Source organism: Channa argus, chromosome 3 (assembly GCF_033026475.1).
Source record: "Channa argus isolate prfri chromosome 3, Channa argus male v1.0, whole genome shotgun sequence".
In the NCBI taxonomy this organism is placed as follows: domain Eukaryota; kingdom Metazoa; phylum Chordata; class Actinopteri; order Anabantiformes; family Channidae; genus Channa; species Channa argus.
Window position 1 is genome coordinate 16036898 of NC_090199.1, and position 17915 is coordinate 16054812.

Here is a 17915-nt window from a genome sequence, read left to right on the forward strand (position 1 = left end):
ATGCCTTCCCTTGAAGGAGGGAAACAGAGAGAGCGGGAAGATAACACAGCCAGGCAGCACTAACCGATCAGAGCACTCCAGCAGAGATATGACCCACATAGACCAATGCTCGTTTAATCAGCCTGCTACTGGCAGCGTGGTTGGGAAGAGGGAGACAGAGGGAAGGGGAGAAAGGGGGAGTGTGAGTGTTAGATGGCTTTAGTTAGTTTTAAAGAAAACTAAAATACATTTATAAAAAAAATGCAATTTCTTTTCATGTTTCTTTTCACCCTTTACCTCAAACCTTATTTTTACTGGTCTCCCTGCCTTTTTAAAAAATTATTTTCCATCTCCCCTTACTCTATTATTTTCTTTTCCATAAACCAAAGCTATGATCAAAGCAGATAAGAAACTGCAAAAGTCCTCAATAATACACAGTTACTGTGCAGGGATTATACCTGACTGACTCACAAGAAGTGTTTGTGATGGCACTGCTACAAAGAAAAGGGCACATGGCAATTACATGAAGCTTTAGATAAAAAAAATTTTCTATTTTCTTTTTGCACATATAATATAAAGTTACTGTTGGTCAACCAAAGGTTAACTGTCTGAGAAGTGTTATGATCAGTAATTACCATGGAAATGTATTGTCTTTTTTTTTTTTTTTTGTATTAGTTTTCACATCTGTATCAACTCTGAAAATCTACGGTACAGTTAGAACAAATACAAATCAACCTGACTTTAGTGTGAGATACTGTAAATGGACCAAATGGGGTGTTGGTTGCAATGTTATTATAGTTGTTTGCCAGTTGCAGATATCCACGTCACATGTCAACCTTGGCACAGTCCCACAGATTTATTGTATACTGAGCTCTAAACATCTTTGTTGAATAATTACTCTGGATGGTTATAAATCCATTTTAGCATTATATACTTCATTTGTTTAGGTTTACAAACTGGATAATAAAAATGGATACTGGTAAATAACATTAAGAAATAACATTATTACTGCCTTGCATATAATTCTGTGTTACGATATACTGGCATTTACTGTAGTTGTGAGGGCCTGACTTACTGGGTCATGGGTTTTAGATGAAATATTTCAAAATAAACCAGTTCTGAGTTTGTTATTAAGCATCAATTTGATTGAATGGATCTTAAAGTAACTTCAAGCTGAAGCTGTCGTGAGACGTACAACTTCTCAAAAGACCAACACACAACATGCTGTCATACACAAACTCTATCCAGAAAAGCAACAGTATTATAATTTTTACTTTGACAAAATGTATCAATTGAAGTGTGTCACATGATGTGACACTGTGAATGTGTGTTACAGTAATGTATCTCTCAGCCTGTTACGCATTCTTTATGTACGGGGAATGTGAACAGAGGGGTCAGAGCTACTCTGCCTTCTAACACTTTAAGCTGAGATGCCTGAATTAGATAGTCGTTTTTCCTTTTGTTATTGGTACACTAAGAGAAGATTAATGTGAAAATATGCATGCAGGACTGCAGCTTATTGCAAACGGGTTGCTGACAAATCTTCCCTACACACTCTTAGGCTCTCAATTACTACCACTAACATGTACTGCTAGTTGAAGCAAATAAGTCAGGTGATAAGACAAGGTCTTGCCAAGAACACTACTGCCAAATTTGAGAAGCATAGAGGCTGATCAGACCTGCCCTCTAGAGGCAAAAAAGACTGGAAAAGATAACTAGTCATGCCTCGTCTGGGACTTACCACACTCCACCCAGGGAATCATTAAAAATGGCTATTGCTGGGCAACACTATGCACTTGTTCCCCAGAGGTACTTGGAAGTGCCAGAACCAAGTGAAAGGTGAAAGGGGCTTATTATGGCTGGAACAGAATCTGCAACAGGTTTAGTCCCATTGTGTAACATCCACAGTCTACAGGAGGGACTGGACCTTAGTAACAGGCTCAGGATCTCTGTTTTAAAAAAACAACAACAATAACTTGCATGTTTTCAGATTGACTAGTCTAGTCTCCTTTGTACAGCACACACTGACAGGACTAGCTGCTGGGTTTTGTTGCAGGACCATACCCTGCACCCAAGTCTGCAACCATGACTGGTCATGGTAGACAGACAGAAAGCCTGCCTCATTTTTGAAAGAAGCCAGCAGTCTGCAGATAACCTATCCTTTCCCTTCTGAAATTGTCGCCAGCATTGCAATTGTAGCCTCAACTGTAGAATGAAACAGTCTAAGACCTCCTGAAAAGGTGTGTAATCATTTAGGTTGAGCCAGTGAGGGGATGTGAGGGTGTCCAAGAATGCTGCAATGTCTCCATCACTTCCGACCTTTTTGACAGTATCAACAACAACAGACAGTGGCCAGTTATTCCAGTTGATTTGCTGCTGGATTAACCCTTTAATATCGACCACCGTGTTCATACTTCTCCAATAACACAGGGCTTGATATATTATCACTAAATGAAAACAAAATATACAATCAAGAGTACAAAATGCCTGGAGCAGTATGCATTAGTAGTTTGTAATTTCAAAATGGGACTTTTGTACCAATGACTAAAATAAACAGTACCTATTAAGAGTGGTGCAATAATTATGGATTATAAACAAGATCATGCTGCTGATTGTTTTTGTAACTTTTTCTTTCCCTTTGGAATGGCCACTTTCTTTTTTTCCTGCTAACTGTCTTGGCTACACCCTCACTATGGATAGACCAAATAGTTTAGTTTGCTATGGTCAGTGCAAGAACACGACCCCTTACTAGTAAAGGCATCTGCCTTCACAGTTTGCCAAACTGGGCAGGAAGAGCAAAACATCTATGCATGTTTACATTTACTTAAGTTTTGGAACCTTTAAGTGAAAAAAAAGAGAAAACATTTACCAAAACGTACATTAGAGACTCACAAAAATGAAGGCAAGGAATTTGCAATGGTTCTCCTCATATCTAACTTTGTTAAATGTGGAATCGTTTTGTGGCATCCAGATGTAAATTAAATTTAGGAAACAGGTCACCATTTCAGTGGAAATATCTTAGAGCAGTACCAAAGATTCAGTACTGGAGTACCAAAGACATCCTCTTACACAAACTGACCCAAACGCCAACCTGCAAGAGTGTTGTCATGTTAAGCATAGCCATTTCACAGATGCTTGTTCTGAAAGTAATTATTCTTATCACCTCACAGTCTTGGGTCAGTATACTAAATTCATATTCACCTGTCAAGCAGTCAGGAATATTTCTGAAATAAAGTACCTAACATTATTCTGAAAATGCCTACACACCCAGCTAAAACACTAACAGATGTTTACAGACATTAGCTGTTTTGATAAATGTACAGAGAAATTTCAAGCCTGAATAAAAGCACGTAGCAAAATGCCTATTGGCATATGTACAGTACGTAATCTCCCTAAATGGCAAGGAATGCAAAACACCGTTGGGTCTAATTTTGTGTTTGCATTTAATTTCAATGTAAAAAGGGATAACACTCAAGAGGCTGAAAACCGCAAAGCTATGTCAGTAATTTATTTGTTGGCAAACAACTTTCACTGTTACAACAAATATTAGTTATGAGATCAACTTGGAACCCATACAAAAAGAATAAATAATTAGCAATAATATTGTAATTATAATCATGATCATAATAATTTAAAAAAAGAAACAAAAAGACAAACCCAGCGCCACTTTATTTACTCCTTCTTAAAGTCAGCTTTCCTCTGAGCTTGCTTTGTGGTCTTTAAACCAATAAACAGATACAGTAAATAAATAATCTCTCTCTCAGGGACATGGAAGGGGCTTGTGGGATACATGTGCAAGCTACACTTCAGACACTTATAAAATTTTCCTTCAACGGTAAATAAGTAAACATCGGTTTTCCACATTGGACAGTGCTGCTGTGCGCAGAGTTTTCACATCTTCAGTACACATACGCGGTGTAATCATAGCATTTCACAGGTGAGACCCACCTTCTTTCAAATAGTGGAAATTCTCTCTTATTTTAGTTTAGAGAATGAAGTTTATTATCCATTCTTTTACTGTACAGTGAGATCTCAACTAGCACAGCAAGGTAATAAATTCGTAGTCTATTTGGCAAAAGAGAGTATATGCTTCATAAACCACTCTTGTATCAGGTTAAGTCTGCAAATTTTCTTTTTGATCCAGGCTACTTGTTGTGCCTATCGATAGGAAATGCTTTATTCAAGAAAATTTAGAGACTCAGTTCCACTATCAACAAAAATGCAGCATTTCCATAGTAACTATCTCCTTCTTAACTTCATGGTCACTTCATTTCCCTTCTTAGTTTTCAATCTTAAAGTGGTAAAGTATATAGTAACAGTTGCACATCTGCAAAAAGTAAGTGACGGAGGTGTTGCTATAAAAGGATCAGAATGAAATGCGCGTGGGGTGTATGCATACTAATCAGGGAGTGCTTAACTGTCTCTGTTATTATGAAAGAGTGATATGAAAGATTGTTCCTTGCTCGTTCTGTAGTCTACACGTGACCAGAACATATTATGACATTTCAGAACAGTTCCACAGACAAAAGGTTTGCAAATTAAAATTAAAAAATAAAAGACTTGGTCATATGCAACATTTGTATCTGTATCTGTATTCTGTACAATACATAGAAACAGTTTGTGATTTCTTCATAATCCTTTGATAACTGAAAATTTTACAGAAGAAAGGAGAAGAAACAGAACCCATTCTTTTTTTTAAGTTCAGTTTGTTGTAATGATCTTCCTTCTTTGTTTTCAGTGAAATACACAGTAGCCGCAGTCACTACAACTTGCAGGAATGTTACACCAGCCCAGACACAACTCCAGTTTAGCAGATACAAACAGGAAGAGAATTCAGAACAACAGCGTGATATGGTTTCAGTTCTGTTGCCCAGAATGAAGGTTTTTTTTGGATGATGAGTAGTGAGGGCATACAGTATATCATACATCCCCCACGTGACTGGCAGGTAGTGGGGTGGGGCCTCTTTGGGGCCAGTTTATTTTGTGAACACCAGAATTTACTATCCTGCTCTATCCTTCGGAGAGGCGGGAACATCATCCCAGTATGTGTCTTTAAGAGTGAGACAGAGAGACAGACATACAGACAAACAGACAGGCAGCTCCTTTAACCAGGGCTGGGGGCCATGCCCCTGTGGTGGTGGTAGTGGAGACTATTTGCTATGATCTGCTAGAGGTCCATGTCGAGAAATTTGTAGGGCTATGGTCAATCCAAGATTCCAAAATAAAGTAACAGGTAGGGTAAATTACAGGCTCTCTCCTTCTTCTTTCCAGATTAAAAGTTCAATTTCTGTTCAATGTTCAGAAAAAGTCCCTCAGAACCGCCCTCTCCTTCTGCACTATTTATGACAACACATTCAGTCCCGGCTTTCATTGGACCAGAAATATCTCAACCATATTGTCATGAACCATGGTTAAAGTCATACACAGTATTTCAGTCCATTGGTGGGCCAGCTCAGTCTGTCAGTCAACAACACAGAATGTTTTCACTGGAAAGTTGGAAGTGTGAGAGTGGGCTGGGGAGGGACAGACGTCTCTTGATTGGCTCTATAGACTAGTAACCAGGTGGGAAGGGTCTACAGGCGGTTCCTCGGGTGACGAATCGGACTCCTCCTTGTTCCCAGACACCATGTATCCATCGCTGCCACCACGGCCCATGTGGTAGTAGCTTTGTAGCTCGTGAAGGTGATTCCTGGAGCCCAAGTTTGGCATGCTCTTATAATAGACATCATCCAGCTCCGGAGCAGTGGCACTCTTACAGGGCTGCAGCTCCCCTGAACTGTCTTCCTCTCCGTCTGTTAAACCATTCATCTGCCCATCTGGGAGGTCCGTCAGCACTGGCATGCTGGTGTAGAGTGAGTCTCTGTGGCTGGGTGAATGCGTGTGCTCGTTAGTGTGCTCATTGGTCAGCAGGGGGAAAAAGCTTTCGCTGGTTTCTTGGGGAATGTGCCGTGGACGGGAGAAGCTGTGGGGAGGGGGCGGAGGTGGGGGGTGGCTGTCTGGTGGAGGAGGCCGTGGAGGCAGGAGTGGAGCGTTGGACTCCTCTCTGATAATCTCCAAACTCAGATTCTCCTCATGTGGGAAAGCTGCAGGGTTGTCCATAACCATGGGACCGTTGTCCTCTTTACCGCTGCCTACACACCCACCGACTCCACTGCTGCTGCTGCTGCTGCTGCCCCCTGCCATGCTCCCTGAAACAATATATTACAACATATTGGAGCAGTGGTTTCGGTATTAACTAGTCAAATGTGTTATCTGATTTTTTTAGGCTGCGATAATTTGATGGTAACAGTGGCTTTAATTGCTGTGTATTTGTGAAAAAGGTTGATTGTGTACAGTGGCAAACCTACAGGTTTTTTTTGCCAGTTTTGTTCACATACGACAAAAACTTGACTAAAATCTGGTGAACATTCAGGAGCTTAAGGAGCACGTTGGTGAATTACAAAAAGATGAAAATGCTGATGTCGCTCAGTATCCTGTAGATGTGTAATTGGGTGGCTATAAACTACCACGTTCTCTGTAACAACTTAAAAAATAATAATGGGCCTGTGTCGAACTATGAGTCATTCTTAGACATTCAATCTTTTGAAGACAGTGTTTACATGTTCTTTTCAGAAGGCTAAAACCAGGAATTCCTAGTCATGTTTACATGTGTCTAGATAAACCTGAAAGCATTTAGACTGAAGCCGTCACCTCCGTTGGCTAGGCTGCTGTTCACCAGCTTGTTCATCAGGTTGTGATTGCGTTCAGTGGTGGCTCTCTCATGGTTGTTGAGGTAGGATGGAATGTAGTTGGAGGTCAACTCTTTGAGGATCTTCTTCTCCAGGGTCGTCTCCTTGTGATTGCTGTGGGTGCCGTAGCCGCCACTACGGTCTAGAATCTGGACACAGTCGCTCAAGTACTCACTGCTGGCCATGGTGTAGTTGTTGGCATGGTTACCATTAAGAGGAAGTGTATCCATAACACTGGAGTCCCTTGCGTTGTTCAGGATGCCCTCTGAGGAGCAAATAATTAAGAAGTGATAATTATTACGATCCTTAAATAAACTAAAAAGATTTCTCAGAAGAAAGATTTTAATTATTGTTTGATATTATAGTGTGAGCTGTGACTTGAGGATTAAAAGTAACAATGATAATTTTCTTGGAAGGAAAAAAGCTGCAAGCATCCATAATTCATTTAAAGAGAAACCTCACAAGTACTTTTCTCAATTACAGGCAGCACAAGAGCATTACAAAAACAATAGTTTTACAGCAAACTAAGATAAAGGTTTTAAGACTTTAAAGGGAAACCCAAGATATTATAGCAATGTTTTCAAAATACATATTTGATACAACAATCAGTCGCAACAGTCCACCTGTTGGCTGTAATGTTGTGACAACATAAAGTATTTTCAATGCTAACCCCTGTCCACCATAACATGAGAACAACGAGATGGATTTAATGCTACAGCTCATCAGTGTATATTTCCCTCAGGAAAATAATTAGATATATTATAACAGGCTTCACTAGACAAGACCCTAAAATCCCATAACAAACCAAATAAGACAACCGATGTAAAGATTTGGAAATAAGCTTTTACATGGCTGACAGCCAAACAAAATTGGTTTGCTGCTTGGCTGTAGATTGCCTTGAAAATGTTTGAAAAGCACTTTAAAAGCAAGAAAACAGAGAAGAAAGTCAATGTTATTGAAGTAGTTGAGTATTAATTTAGTCCATACTTGTGTCTCGGTAAGGTGCTAATGGACAGCATGAAGGAGGAGAGAAAAGAGAAACAGAAGTGAGTTCATACATTGAAAGGAACACTTTTCAGCAGCTAAAATCAACACTTGTGATAAAAATGTTCAGTGAAGAACCCTCTCTGAGTCTTAAAATCAAACACTGCTTTTCAGGGCCTCGTTGTTACAGTAACTGCCTGCAATAATTTTAGTCTATATTTAATACAGAGAAATCATTAATGACCTTTAACACATGATATATTCAGTACACAGAGTGTAGACATGCAGTACCACAACCAATACACAAGGATCATACACCTACAAACTGGCATTCAAAACGAAGCACAGGCTATATAAAAGATGCTATTCACACAAAAACATACAAAAATTTCATGGCTCCCGAGTAGGTTAAAACAGAAAAGATGAATTTGCAGTGTGCCTCTAAAGCATACAATACAGCAGCATTTGAACATTAATCATCATGAAATTTTCATCTCTACATTTATGTGCTGAAAGAACTGCCCAGTGGGTGCCCTTTGTGAAAGATTATTGCAGGATGATTGATCACCTCACTTGGGAGCCATAATAAAGCTGGATAAGGTATGCAGCCAAAAGTGTGACATTGTAGCAAACATTTTATAATGAAATAACCATACACTATATACGTAATGTGGTGAAAAATAAGTCTAAGCTAACTTTTGAAATGTTGCATGTTAATAATAGGAACATCAAGCACACCTTGGGTGTTGTACATGCCCACGGCTGGGTTGTTATAGACTGCCGAGTCCCCCAGGAGAGTGTTATAAGGATTGTTAGTACCATGGGGACGAAGGAGAGCATTAGTTATAAGATGATTAGCCATGGCTCCTGGTATAGGCAGATAGAGAAAGAGAGAAGAAGAGCAACAGCCAAGTGGAGAGAAGAAGAGAGAGGAAAAGCAACAGCCAAGTCAAGTGAGAAAAAGAGAGAAGCAATGAAGAAAAAAGGCAGAGCAGAGATACAAGTTGAAGGAGAAATCGTGTAGACATTGAGGAGTGCATGTAAGCAAGAAGGAAAAGGGAAAGGAAGAATGACATGGAAAGTGAGTGTGTGGAAGAAAGAGGGAGAGAAGAGGACAAGTAAATCAAACAGGCAAACATAGTTTGAGGTGAAAGCCAAGGAAAAAGCTTGACAAGTCATTCTTGCAGCCACTGCAAACAGGCTGAGGGAGTGGACGAATGAGAGAGAGGGACAGACAGACAGAGAGAGAGACAAGAGAGAGCAGCACAGCATGGAGAAGATTGTGCTGCAGTTCAGTACACTTGAGCGGAGAAGCATGACTATAGGATAGTTAATGGACAAAGGGGCCACAAAAGTGTTCTCATTGCACTTTCTTCCTAGGTGGGAGACAGATCTTGTAGACATTAAGACACTGTGGAAAAACAGAAGGCGAATGACCATCACAGACTCTGCACATTAATCCTTATGTTGTATTTGGCAGCGTATGAGCCCACTGGCTCCTTCTAGCACTAAACCTAATAGATGTATGTCAGTATTCCCTAAAAGATAAGTTAGAGTGGTCAAAACTGGTGACTGTGTTAAAGTGGTTAGCTAAAAGAAAAATAATGTAGCACCAAGAGAAAATCATGTACAGCAACATTAGTTATTTAACTCTTGTATTTTAGGTTAAAACACTTGAGTTTATATCCTTTGAAACTGCATTGCTACTTTTTAAATATAGTAAGCTGGCCAACAGCCTGAAAATGTCTGAAAAAATGGAAGTGGAATGTGGCAGCATAGTGATTTATTTTGAGGTCATATTGGTAGATAATAAAAAGAAAACTATACACTATATACTGTACACTTTATATGGACATATACTTCCTTAAAAGAAATAATTCTCATGAATCAATACAAGTCATATAAAAGTTTCATGTACCAAACAGATAATTTGTACTTATAATACCAAGAGAATCAGAAATAGACAAAAAAGTAGGCATGACACAGTGTTACGATGTACTTCAGAGATAAATTGAACACATTTCTTTTCCATCTTCCTTTTTCTAATTTCAACAAGTCAATCCTCTATCAGAATATGCAATTTATTCCATCCTTATTCACTAAGCCCCAGTCATTTGAAATCTACAGGCTAAGTAGCTCTCTGCACCATACTTTAAAGTGTGAGAGAAGGAGGAGGGTGTCTTAAGCCCTGCCTCACTAAGTGTGTGATAATTCAGGCGCTGACACACACCGTGTCTGCTTTAGCATCAATCTGTCATGCTAACAGCTTATTAGTGGCCCGAAGGAAGGCAGGGCCACACCTCGACTTAGAGACTAACAAATGGCAGTGTATGTGTGTGTGCATTCCAGTATGTGTGTATGTGTCAAAATGTCTAGCCATTAGGGTGTCTATGTCCTCATTACCCTAGCCCTCAGACTGCCATACTCATGGATTCTGTTCTTACAGTCCTTTACTGTGTCTTACTCTGGAGGGACAGTAATAGACAGCTCAGAATAGAGTGGAAATACAGCAAACTAAGTTAATCATTGAAAAGCCATGTAACTACAGCCTATCCCTCAAATAATAAGATAAGCACGGCCGAAGAGATTGTCAGGTGGGAAAAGTGCTAAACCTAGCTCTACTACCATACATTTCTTGTAATGGAGTTAAAACAGGCTAATTAGATGTAGACAGATTAGCAGTCACTTATCCTGAAGTGACAGATTACTGCATCCTGCTAATAATAAAGCAAATTGTATAATAATACTGTACGTAATTAGACAATACAAGGACTTATTGTTTAATTGACAGTTTAAGGGGTGAATTCATTTCAAAAGATTTCTCACCCACAAAGTTGGAGGATTCAGTGTAGGTCAGAAAAGGTAGCACAAAATTCTTCTTTGGGACTTTGTGTGTAAATTTATAGTGGGAAACACAAACTGGTCCCAGTTTTAGTTTTGACAAAAGTCTTCTCCAAACTTGCCATTCTGTAAAGTCGTTCTTTGAAGTGGCAAAAAAATAGTGACACTACTAATCTGACTCTCTACAAGTACACAGTGACTTAATCAGAAGTTTGGACTCCTACCACTTTACTAAATGACAGCGTATGCTGTCTGAACCTCCTGCTATTAATAAAGTAGATATGGTGACAGTGATGAGGATGCAAATGGTAGGTATCCCGTGGTTACCTCTGTTGAGCGTGGCAGAGCTGTTGATGTCTCCAGTGATGAAGGAGGACTCCTGTTTCCTCACAGTGTCATTCCACATCCTCCTGATACGACTCTATACACAGAAGAAAAGAAGCAAGAGAGAAACAGAAAAAGAGGGGGAAAGAGGTAGAAAAGAATGGACAAAGACAAACAGGAGCAGCGATGATGATGGGAGGAACGAAGGAACGGGAAGTCAAGGGAGAAGAGACATGACAACACAGAAGGGAGGGAAAGATGGTAAGAAACATAATATAAGAGGGTATGGTGTGCAAACAAGGGGCAAATTAGTGCAGGAAAGGCATTAAAGGAAAATGATTGTCAATGACATTTATGCTTGTAATGTATGTAACGATGTGAGTCAGGGTTTGGGCTATCTCACTTTCAACAGGCACACAAAAAAATACAAAACGCAATATTCAACTCCAGAGATACTCATCAGCCACAACATTACCACCTGGTGATATGAATGTTGGGTTAAAAAGGGTCAGCATGGAAATATATTATGCTGGATCGACAGTTGTGAGAACATACAGTGCATCACAGCGTGCTGCGTACGGGGCTGCATATCTGTAAACCAGTCAGAGGGGCCATGCTGACCCCTGTCCACCACAACTTTAACATAAAATCCCTGCCAGGTGGTATTAATGTGGCTGATGGTCCACGTTAAGCTTGTTATATTAGATTCAAATTTGCCTATAATAAAATGTAAGACTAGTTGAAAGCGGAGAGTGATAACCCGAAACCCTCATGGCATGCTCTGGCCTCACCTGAGAGTCTGCTGTGCTGTACCGTCCAGGTGTGCAGGCAGGTAAGCTCACCTGTGAGCCTGTGGAGTAGCGGCCTGGAGTCCGTGAGGTGGTGGTCTTGCTGGAGGATGAAATTGACGTCTCTACACTCTTGCCGCTGCAGCAGTGGGTGCGTAGACATTTGCCGTACTCCTTACGCACCTGAACAGAGGAGATGGACATCGGTACAGAGAGCATATGACAAAAATCAAACAAAGGAAGAGGAATATTTTACTTTAACCTTGCAGAAATTAAAACATATTTTCACCATACAGCAGAGTAGAAGAGTTCCTGATAACTTCTTTTAACTACTAAAAACTAAAATGCAGACGTTAAAGCACAAAGCTAATAAACTTTCCTCTGTCAACATCCACTCTGAATGTTATTACAGTCACATATCCATCTGAAATGGACATATTCTTTGGGGAGACATATGATGCACTTGTACACACAGAACATCTGCATTTAGATCCCAATCAAGTTAGAACAAATAGGACTGTAATTGCTTTTTAACAAGCTTGTTGGACTGGCAGACGTGTATTGCCACATGCTCTGTTTGAACAGCTGCGTTGTGAGCTGCTCCATGCATCTTGAGAGAAACCATGTTGGACCACAGCCAAAGACAACCTAAGCACTGTTCTGAGGACATCTCTCAGGATACCTGATCCCATGGCCTAACACATACTTAAGTACAGCGCACACTGACATCTACACATACACACTGCACTTGTTTACTGCCCGTACACTTAAAACTAAAAACTCTCTGCGGGACTGCAGCCAAACGAAAGTATTAAGCATTTGATGAATTTTCTTTGCTTCATATCCTACTCCTCTTTGGTACTCCCAAGCACTGACAGCGTGTGGGAGACTCTGTAAAATATCCCAGGTTGTGTAGGCTCTTCCTGGAAGCCACATATAATTCAAATTTAAAGTGATACATATGTACTCACGAATGCTTCTAATCCTTTAGGCCAACCAAACGCACAACATAAATAAAGCAAAGGAGGCTGTCTTTTCAAAATTAGTTTGAAAAGGGAGCGCTCTGTCAGTGTAAGCAAGGTCGATGTATTTAATCAGAGAAATCATTCAGAGTGCATCTGTAGCCACTGCCATTTAGACAAACCGACATATATTTCCTCTGTATCAATTTTACAAAAACAATTACAGCTAAATATCAAAGTTTTGGACAAGCTATTCCAGGCTTTATGGCTCTGGCCTGATGATGAAAAACAATATTTTTCTGTTGGGGAATGACAGACACTCTGCAAGACTAGCAGCTTGTTACCTGCTGTCACAAGCCAAAATAGTGAGTGAGTGAGTGAGTGAGTGAGTGAGTGAGTGAGTGAGTGAGTGAGTGAGAGAGAGAGAGTGAGTGAGTGAGTGAGTGAGAGAGAGAGAGAGTGAGTGAGTGAGAGAGAGAGAGAGAGAGAGAGAGAGAGAGAGAGAAAATGAAAAAGTGAGAGCCAGTAGGGTTACTGAATGACCATCAAACCTGTGACAGCTCTGCAGATATTTTTGGTGTCCCTGCTGATCAGTGCTAGTATGTGTGTGTCAGTGTGTTTGTATTTGTGTGCCTATCATGCTGTCTGTCTGTTTCCTTCCAGCTTTGCCTCTGCATGCCTCCCTCACCTTCTTCTGTAGAATGCAGTGGAAGATGAAGATGAACATGCCCTGCAGAGAGTTGAAGATGGTAAAAAGGTAGGCCATGATTACGGTGCTCTCGTTGATATACATTAGCCCGAATGCCCAGGTCAGTCCCAGAAGACACAGCAGGGCTATTGCCCCAATCACCCAAGACCTGCAGAGGGAGAGAGAGAGTTAGTGTATGTCCAAATCAATTCTATTTTTATTTAATATTTGCAACAGAATCACTGTTTACTATGTCACATACTAGATAAAGTACATTTTGCAGGTCGCATTGTAAGTAAGATAACATGAGGCTTGTGTCTTTCTCTTGATCAGTAAAAAGTTATTCAGGAGTTTGATGCGTATGGGACCATGAGGCAGGGGAAAGGGGTTAGAAAGGGTTCATTCAGAGCCCCAGTGCTGTGGGGGTGGGATGAAGGAAACAGTGGGAGGTTTTGCCTGAAACAAATATACTCTTATGAAAAGGGTAAGAGAAAAGAGAGAAACTGGATTTGCTCATTTAGATATCCTCTTGAGAGAGAGAGGGAGGGGAGGCTGTAAACTAGCTAAAGTCAACTGCTGGTCAGGTCAAGTCGAGAAAGTCAAGCACACAAGACTTTTCAAGAGGCACAGGCAGAAGTGGGACCTAAAGTCTGTTAGTGCAGTTATGACTATAACAATTATTGGAATTTAAATGTATTTAAAGTTTTCAAGTCTGTGGACCTCTATTTCAAATAAAGCCTACGCAAAAGTAAGTCATAAAGGCCAAATGTCCGAGAGATTTGGTCATGTCGAGGCATGCGTATGCATGGCAAGTCATCATCTGAGCATGTGCATGTGAGTGTGGCCGTGTGAGTGGCTCCACTGGGCACTACGTAGAGGGACATTACAGCCATTATAAGTGACATTTCCCACTAAAGGTCACAGTTTTGGGTCTGCCACAGCCACAATGATGGCTGTTAATTTGATTGGCTGACTGGGCAGTAATCACCTCTCATGCGAGGCATGGAGACAAAGGGAAAGGGTAGGGAAAAATGAGCTGGGAGGTGGACAGAGAAAAAGACAGAGGGAGTGATGTTTGGAGAGTCCGGAAAAAGAAGGAGAGAAGGAAGAGGAGAGTAAGTGAGTGAGACTGAGGTGATTGATTGGATGTTGCCCTCTGTGGCACCATTCAGGCGAGACAGAACCTCCGATAAAGCTTGTCTGACGACCCTCTTCAATAAAGGGTATACTCATCCCTCGCTTTTCCATCCCTCCGTTTCATCTCTCCCTCCAGTGCTCCCTTGAGTCACAGTTTCTCTTTTACCTCTGTTTCCTCTTACTGTTATAATACTTAAATAGCACATATAGGTCATAGGAGATCACAAATCACTCATGAACGACTGATCCATTTTACAAGGCAGGTTAATGGTTCATTTAGGGATATGCAAAGATACTAGGCAGGTTCTACAGACAAAACGACAAGCAAACCATTCAAAATGTCTCTTGTAAGATGAAAGGCATCTGACTGCCGAGTGGCCTTACCAGAGCCAATCCACAAGAGAGACAACTTATGATGGCTTGGAGTTGAAGAAACAAAGAAAATAAAAGGGTGAAAAAAATAAGATAAAAAGGGCATGATGATGATTAACGAGTAAATGAACCACAATAACACATGATGAATGAAGTGAAAGAGATTCATATCTATTCATCTTTCCGTGTGCTGAGAAAGACTGGGGAAAGTCATTAAAAAGGAAAAAAGATCCAAAAGGATCATATACTAAATCGTTCTTTGATTTTCGTTTGTGATCCAGCTTTTCCGTATACTTTCCCCTGAACTGCACTAAAGCAATAATCAGCTGGCTTTGTTTTTATTTCTGAGATTCTTCCCACTTGAAGTTTACTTAAAAGTGCTGTCATGGAAGATACATTGGCAGCAATATATAAATGATAAATCCATCGAGGTTCTGATTTACATTATAAATTCTGTGCCTCAGTAAGGCACTGAGCTCTCAGCCATGGCAAACAGTTTGAATTATACTGAAGTTTTTGTGCTGATCTGCACAGGGACAAGCAATAACACCCTCCTGATTAGTTAGTAGTAGACATAAACTTTTCAGTGTTATGTAAAAATTCTGTGACATTTCCAAAGGGTGATATCATGAATTCAGTATCTTAAAATATTGTCAGAAAAAGGTGAAATGTGCTTTATGCATAATAATAATATACAAAAAGGCTGATGAACATTACATTTAAAAGGAGCAGTTTGGCATTTTGAGAAATACACTTATTGGCCTTCTTCCCAGGAGCAAAATGACAAGATCAATATCAACCTCTAATGTGTTACAGTAAATATGAAGCTGGCATCCTGTTAGCTTATCTTAGCATAACGACTGAAACAGAGGGTGTGTTTCCTTAAATACATAACTTTTTCCTATATTTTACATCGCACAGGTGAGGTGACACCATGCAGTACTTACTTGATATTGTCTAGACATCCAGAGTCAGGCTTGAGAATGGCCGTATGGTGAAACATCTTATAAAGGGCAATGCCAAGGAAGATTACATTCAGCTGAAAAATTCAGACACGCACACACATAAACGTTAATATTCTGCATTAACAAGCCTAATTAAAGACACAATGTGACCACAACAATTGTCTCACACACATTGCATATCATTTCATTTTGCTTCCCAACTGTAATTGGCTTTGGGGGAACAGTATCTGCGCACAATCAACACTCCTTTATGTGCTCAAAATAAAGCAGCTGGAGCATCAGAGACAAAGCAGAAGTCATTACATCTATTGAGGATCATTGTTCCGATATAAATTCCATTGCTATTCCTAATGCATAGATAGGCTGGTTTTAATAACGACTGTCTGGCCTGGTGTTCTGGGTCTCCAAGGCAGTACATGTTATCAGTGGTCATAGAGTTCCAGTCACTCGGCAGTCCCACCTGCACTGCTCCCACTTACAGACCCAGTTAGATCAGTGATAGCCTGGCTGACATTTCTAAAATGAGTACAGAGCATCAGTGTACATGCTGACATTCACCTAATTGGGAACATGTCCCATTGCTTATATTCTCTCTCTCAGTCCACTTTGCTGTACACACACGCACATGCACACACATATATATTATATTCATATACATTTTTTGTGGATTCTGAGTCTGTCTAGTCATCTACAGCACTCATCCACCGTAGCTCTATTTCTGTCTGTTTACTTGTGGACTGGGTTTCTCCTCGTCACAACATTTTGCTGGCCGATAAAACATTATTCTTTGACACTGCTCTATGAATGGACTAGAAAAATGGTCAAACTGAGGTGGCTGGTAGATTGGGTCCCCTTTTCTACTGTGTAAATGGACTGCAATGTAATGAAGTAGCTAGACCAGGATAAAATGCAGTGCCTGGATTTTTAAATAAGCACCAAAGAGAACATAACTTTGTTGAGCTCTTCTCATAGCCAGTGTGAGGTACGGTTTGTGCTCTGTGTCTCAAAGATTTCCAGCTTGTTGTAAAAGGTATCCACTTGAGAGTTAGTCCATGAGTGGGAATTATTAAGTTGACACATAAAGTTCCTTCTGCTTCCACTTATACAGCCAAAGAGTTCGGGCAAGTAACCTGCAGATCCTGCACAACCATGTGGCGAGCAATCTACTCTCTACAGTATGCTAATTGTGTGAACATGCATGCTTCTCACCATAATAATGAGTGTAGCGGGACCTATAAAACTCCAGATAAAGTAGGTATCCAGTCGCAGCCAGCACCTAGAACAAGAGAGGTAGAGATCGACACAGAAAAAAATAAAGGGTGAGTAAAAAGGAGAGACAGTAACAGGGAGAGAGACATCATGTTTGAAAAACAAAGGAAAGAAGAACAGGGGAGGAGAAAAGATGCATAGGGATTAAAAACATGCTCCAGTCTCAGATGGAAGCTGGGTAGCCTGGATTTACCGCCAGGGGACAGGACATGCATCACAGTTGCGCACACACAAAGGAGACAAGGGGGGGGAGAGCAACATGTTACATGCCAGACAAATGTATCACAGCAGAGGGAAGACAAAAGGAACTGGGTTGGATGAAAAAGTAAAGGAGATAAACAACAGTGAGAAAGATGGTGCATGACTGACAGAAATGGACTATACAGTATATGCATACTTCACACATACATCACACACAGAGGTGGAGGAGGCAAGAGATGAGCACCTTGTGATAAATAAACCTTTACCTCCCCCTGAGGTTACAGATATATGACACAGTCACATCCCGTGGTTGCAAAATATGACATGACAGTGTTCATTTGAATACTGAGTTATGGATGCTGCCCTCATACCAGGCTATTTTTGGAGTCTGGGAATGGCTGTGGGGAGGTTAAAGGAGAGAAGAGGAGTGCACACATGTATTCGTATATGCACAGATGTACACACACACACACACACGCACACACAGGGATTCACTTCTGACCAATAGGTTAGCATTGGTAAGAAAAGATACACTGTACTGCTCTATGCTAAATAATTTTACTCCAAACATCTTCACTCATCAATTGCAGTAAGCAGGGGAGGGGAAAAAGTCCCCAGGTGCCCTCCACTAAGGTCAGACCCAACGGGTTGCAGAAAAAGGTGTCAGAGAAAAACCA

General features: G+C 40.5%; 1 protein-coding gene across 15 annotated transcripts in view; it reads right to left on the bottom strand.

Annotated features, from left to right (window-relative positions):
* Positions 1–3473: 3473 nt before the first annotated feature.
* The window catches only part of adgrl3.1 (adhesion G protein-coupled receptor L3.1), a 106451-nt gene continuing 92009 nt past the window's right edge, over positions 3474–17915 (bottom strand). For 5 of the 15 annotated variants that reach the window (XM_067497447.1, XM_067497436.1, XM_067497438.1 and 2 more), the window contains 9 exons: positions 16978–17044; positions 15751–15842; positions 13295–13463; positions 11648–11827; positions 10860–10953; positions 8430–8558; positions 7695–7712; positions 6670–6972; positions 3474–6167 (listed from right to left, as the gene is read on the bottom strand). In XM_067497447.1, coding sequence (XP_067353548.1) covers positions 5524–6167; positions 6670–6972; positions 7695–7712; positions 8430–8558; positions 10860–10953; positions 11648–11827; positions 13295–13463; positions 15751–15842; positions 16978–17044 — 1696 coding nt within the window. In that variant the 3' untranslated portion in view covers positions 3474–5523. The other 10 variants (XM_067497448.1, XM_067497445.1, XM_067497442.1 and 7 more) reach the window with 9 other exon arrangements.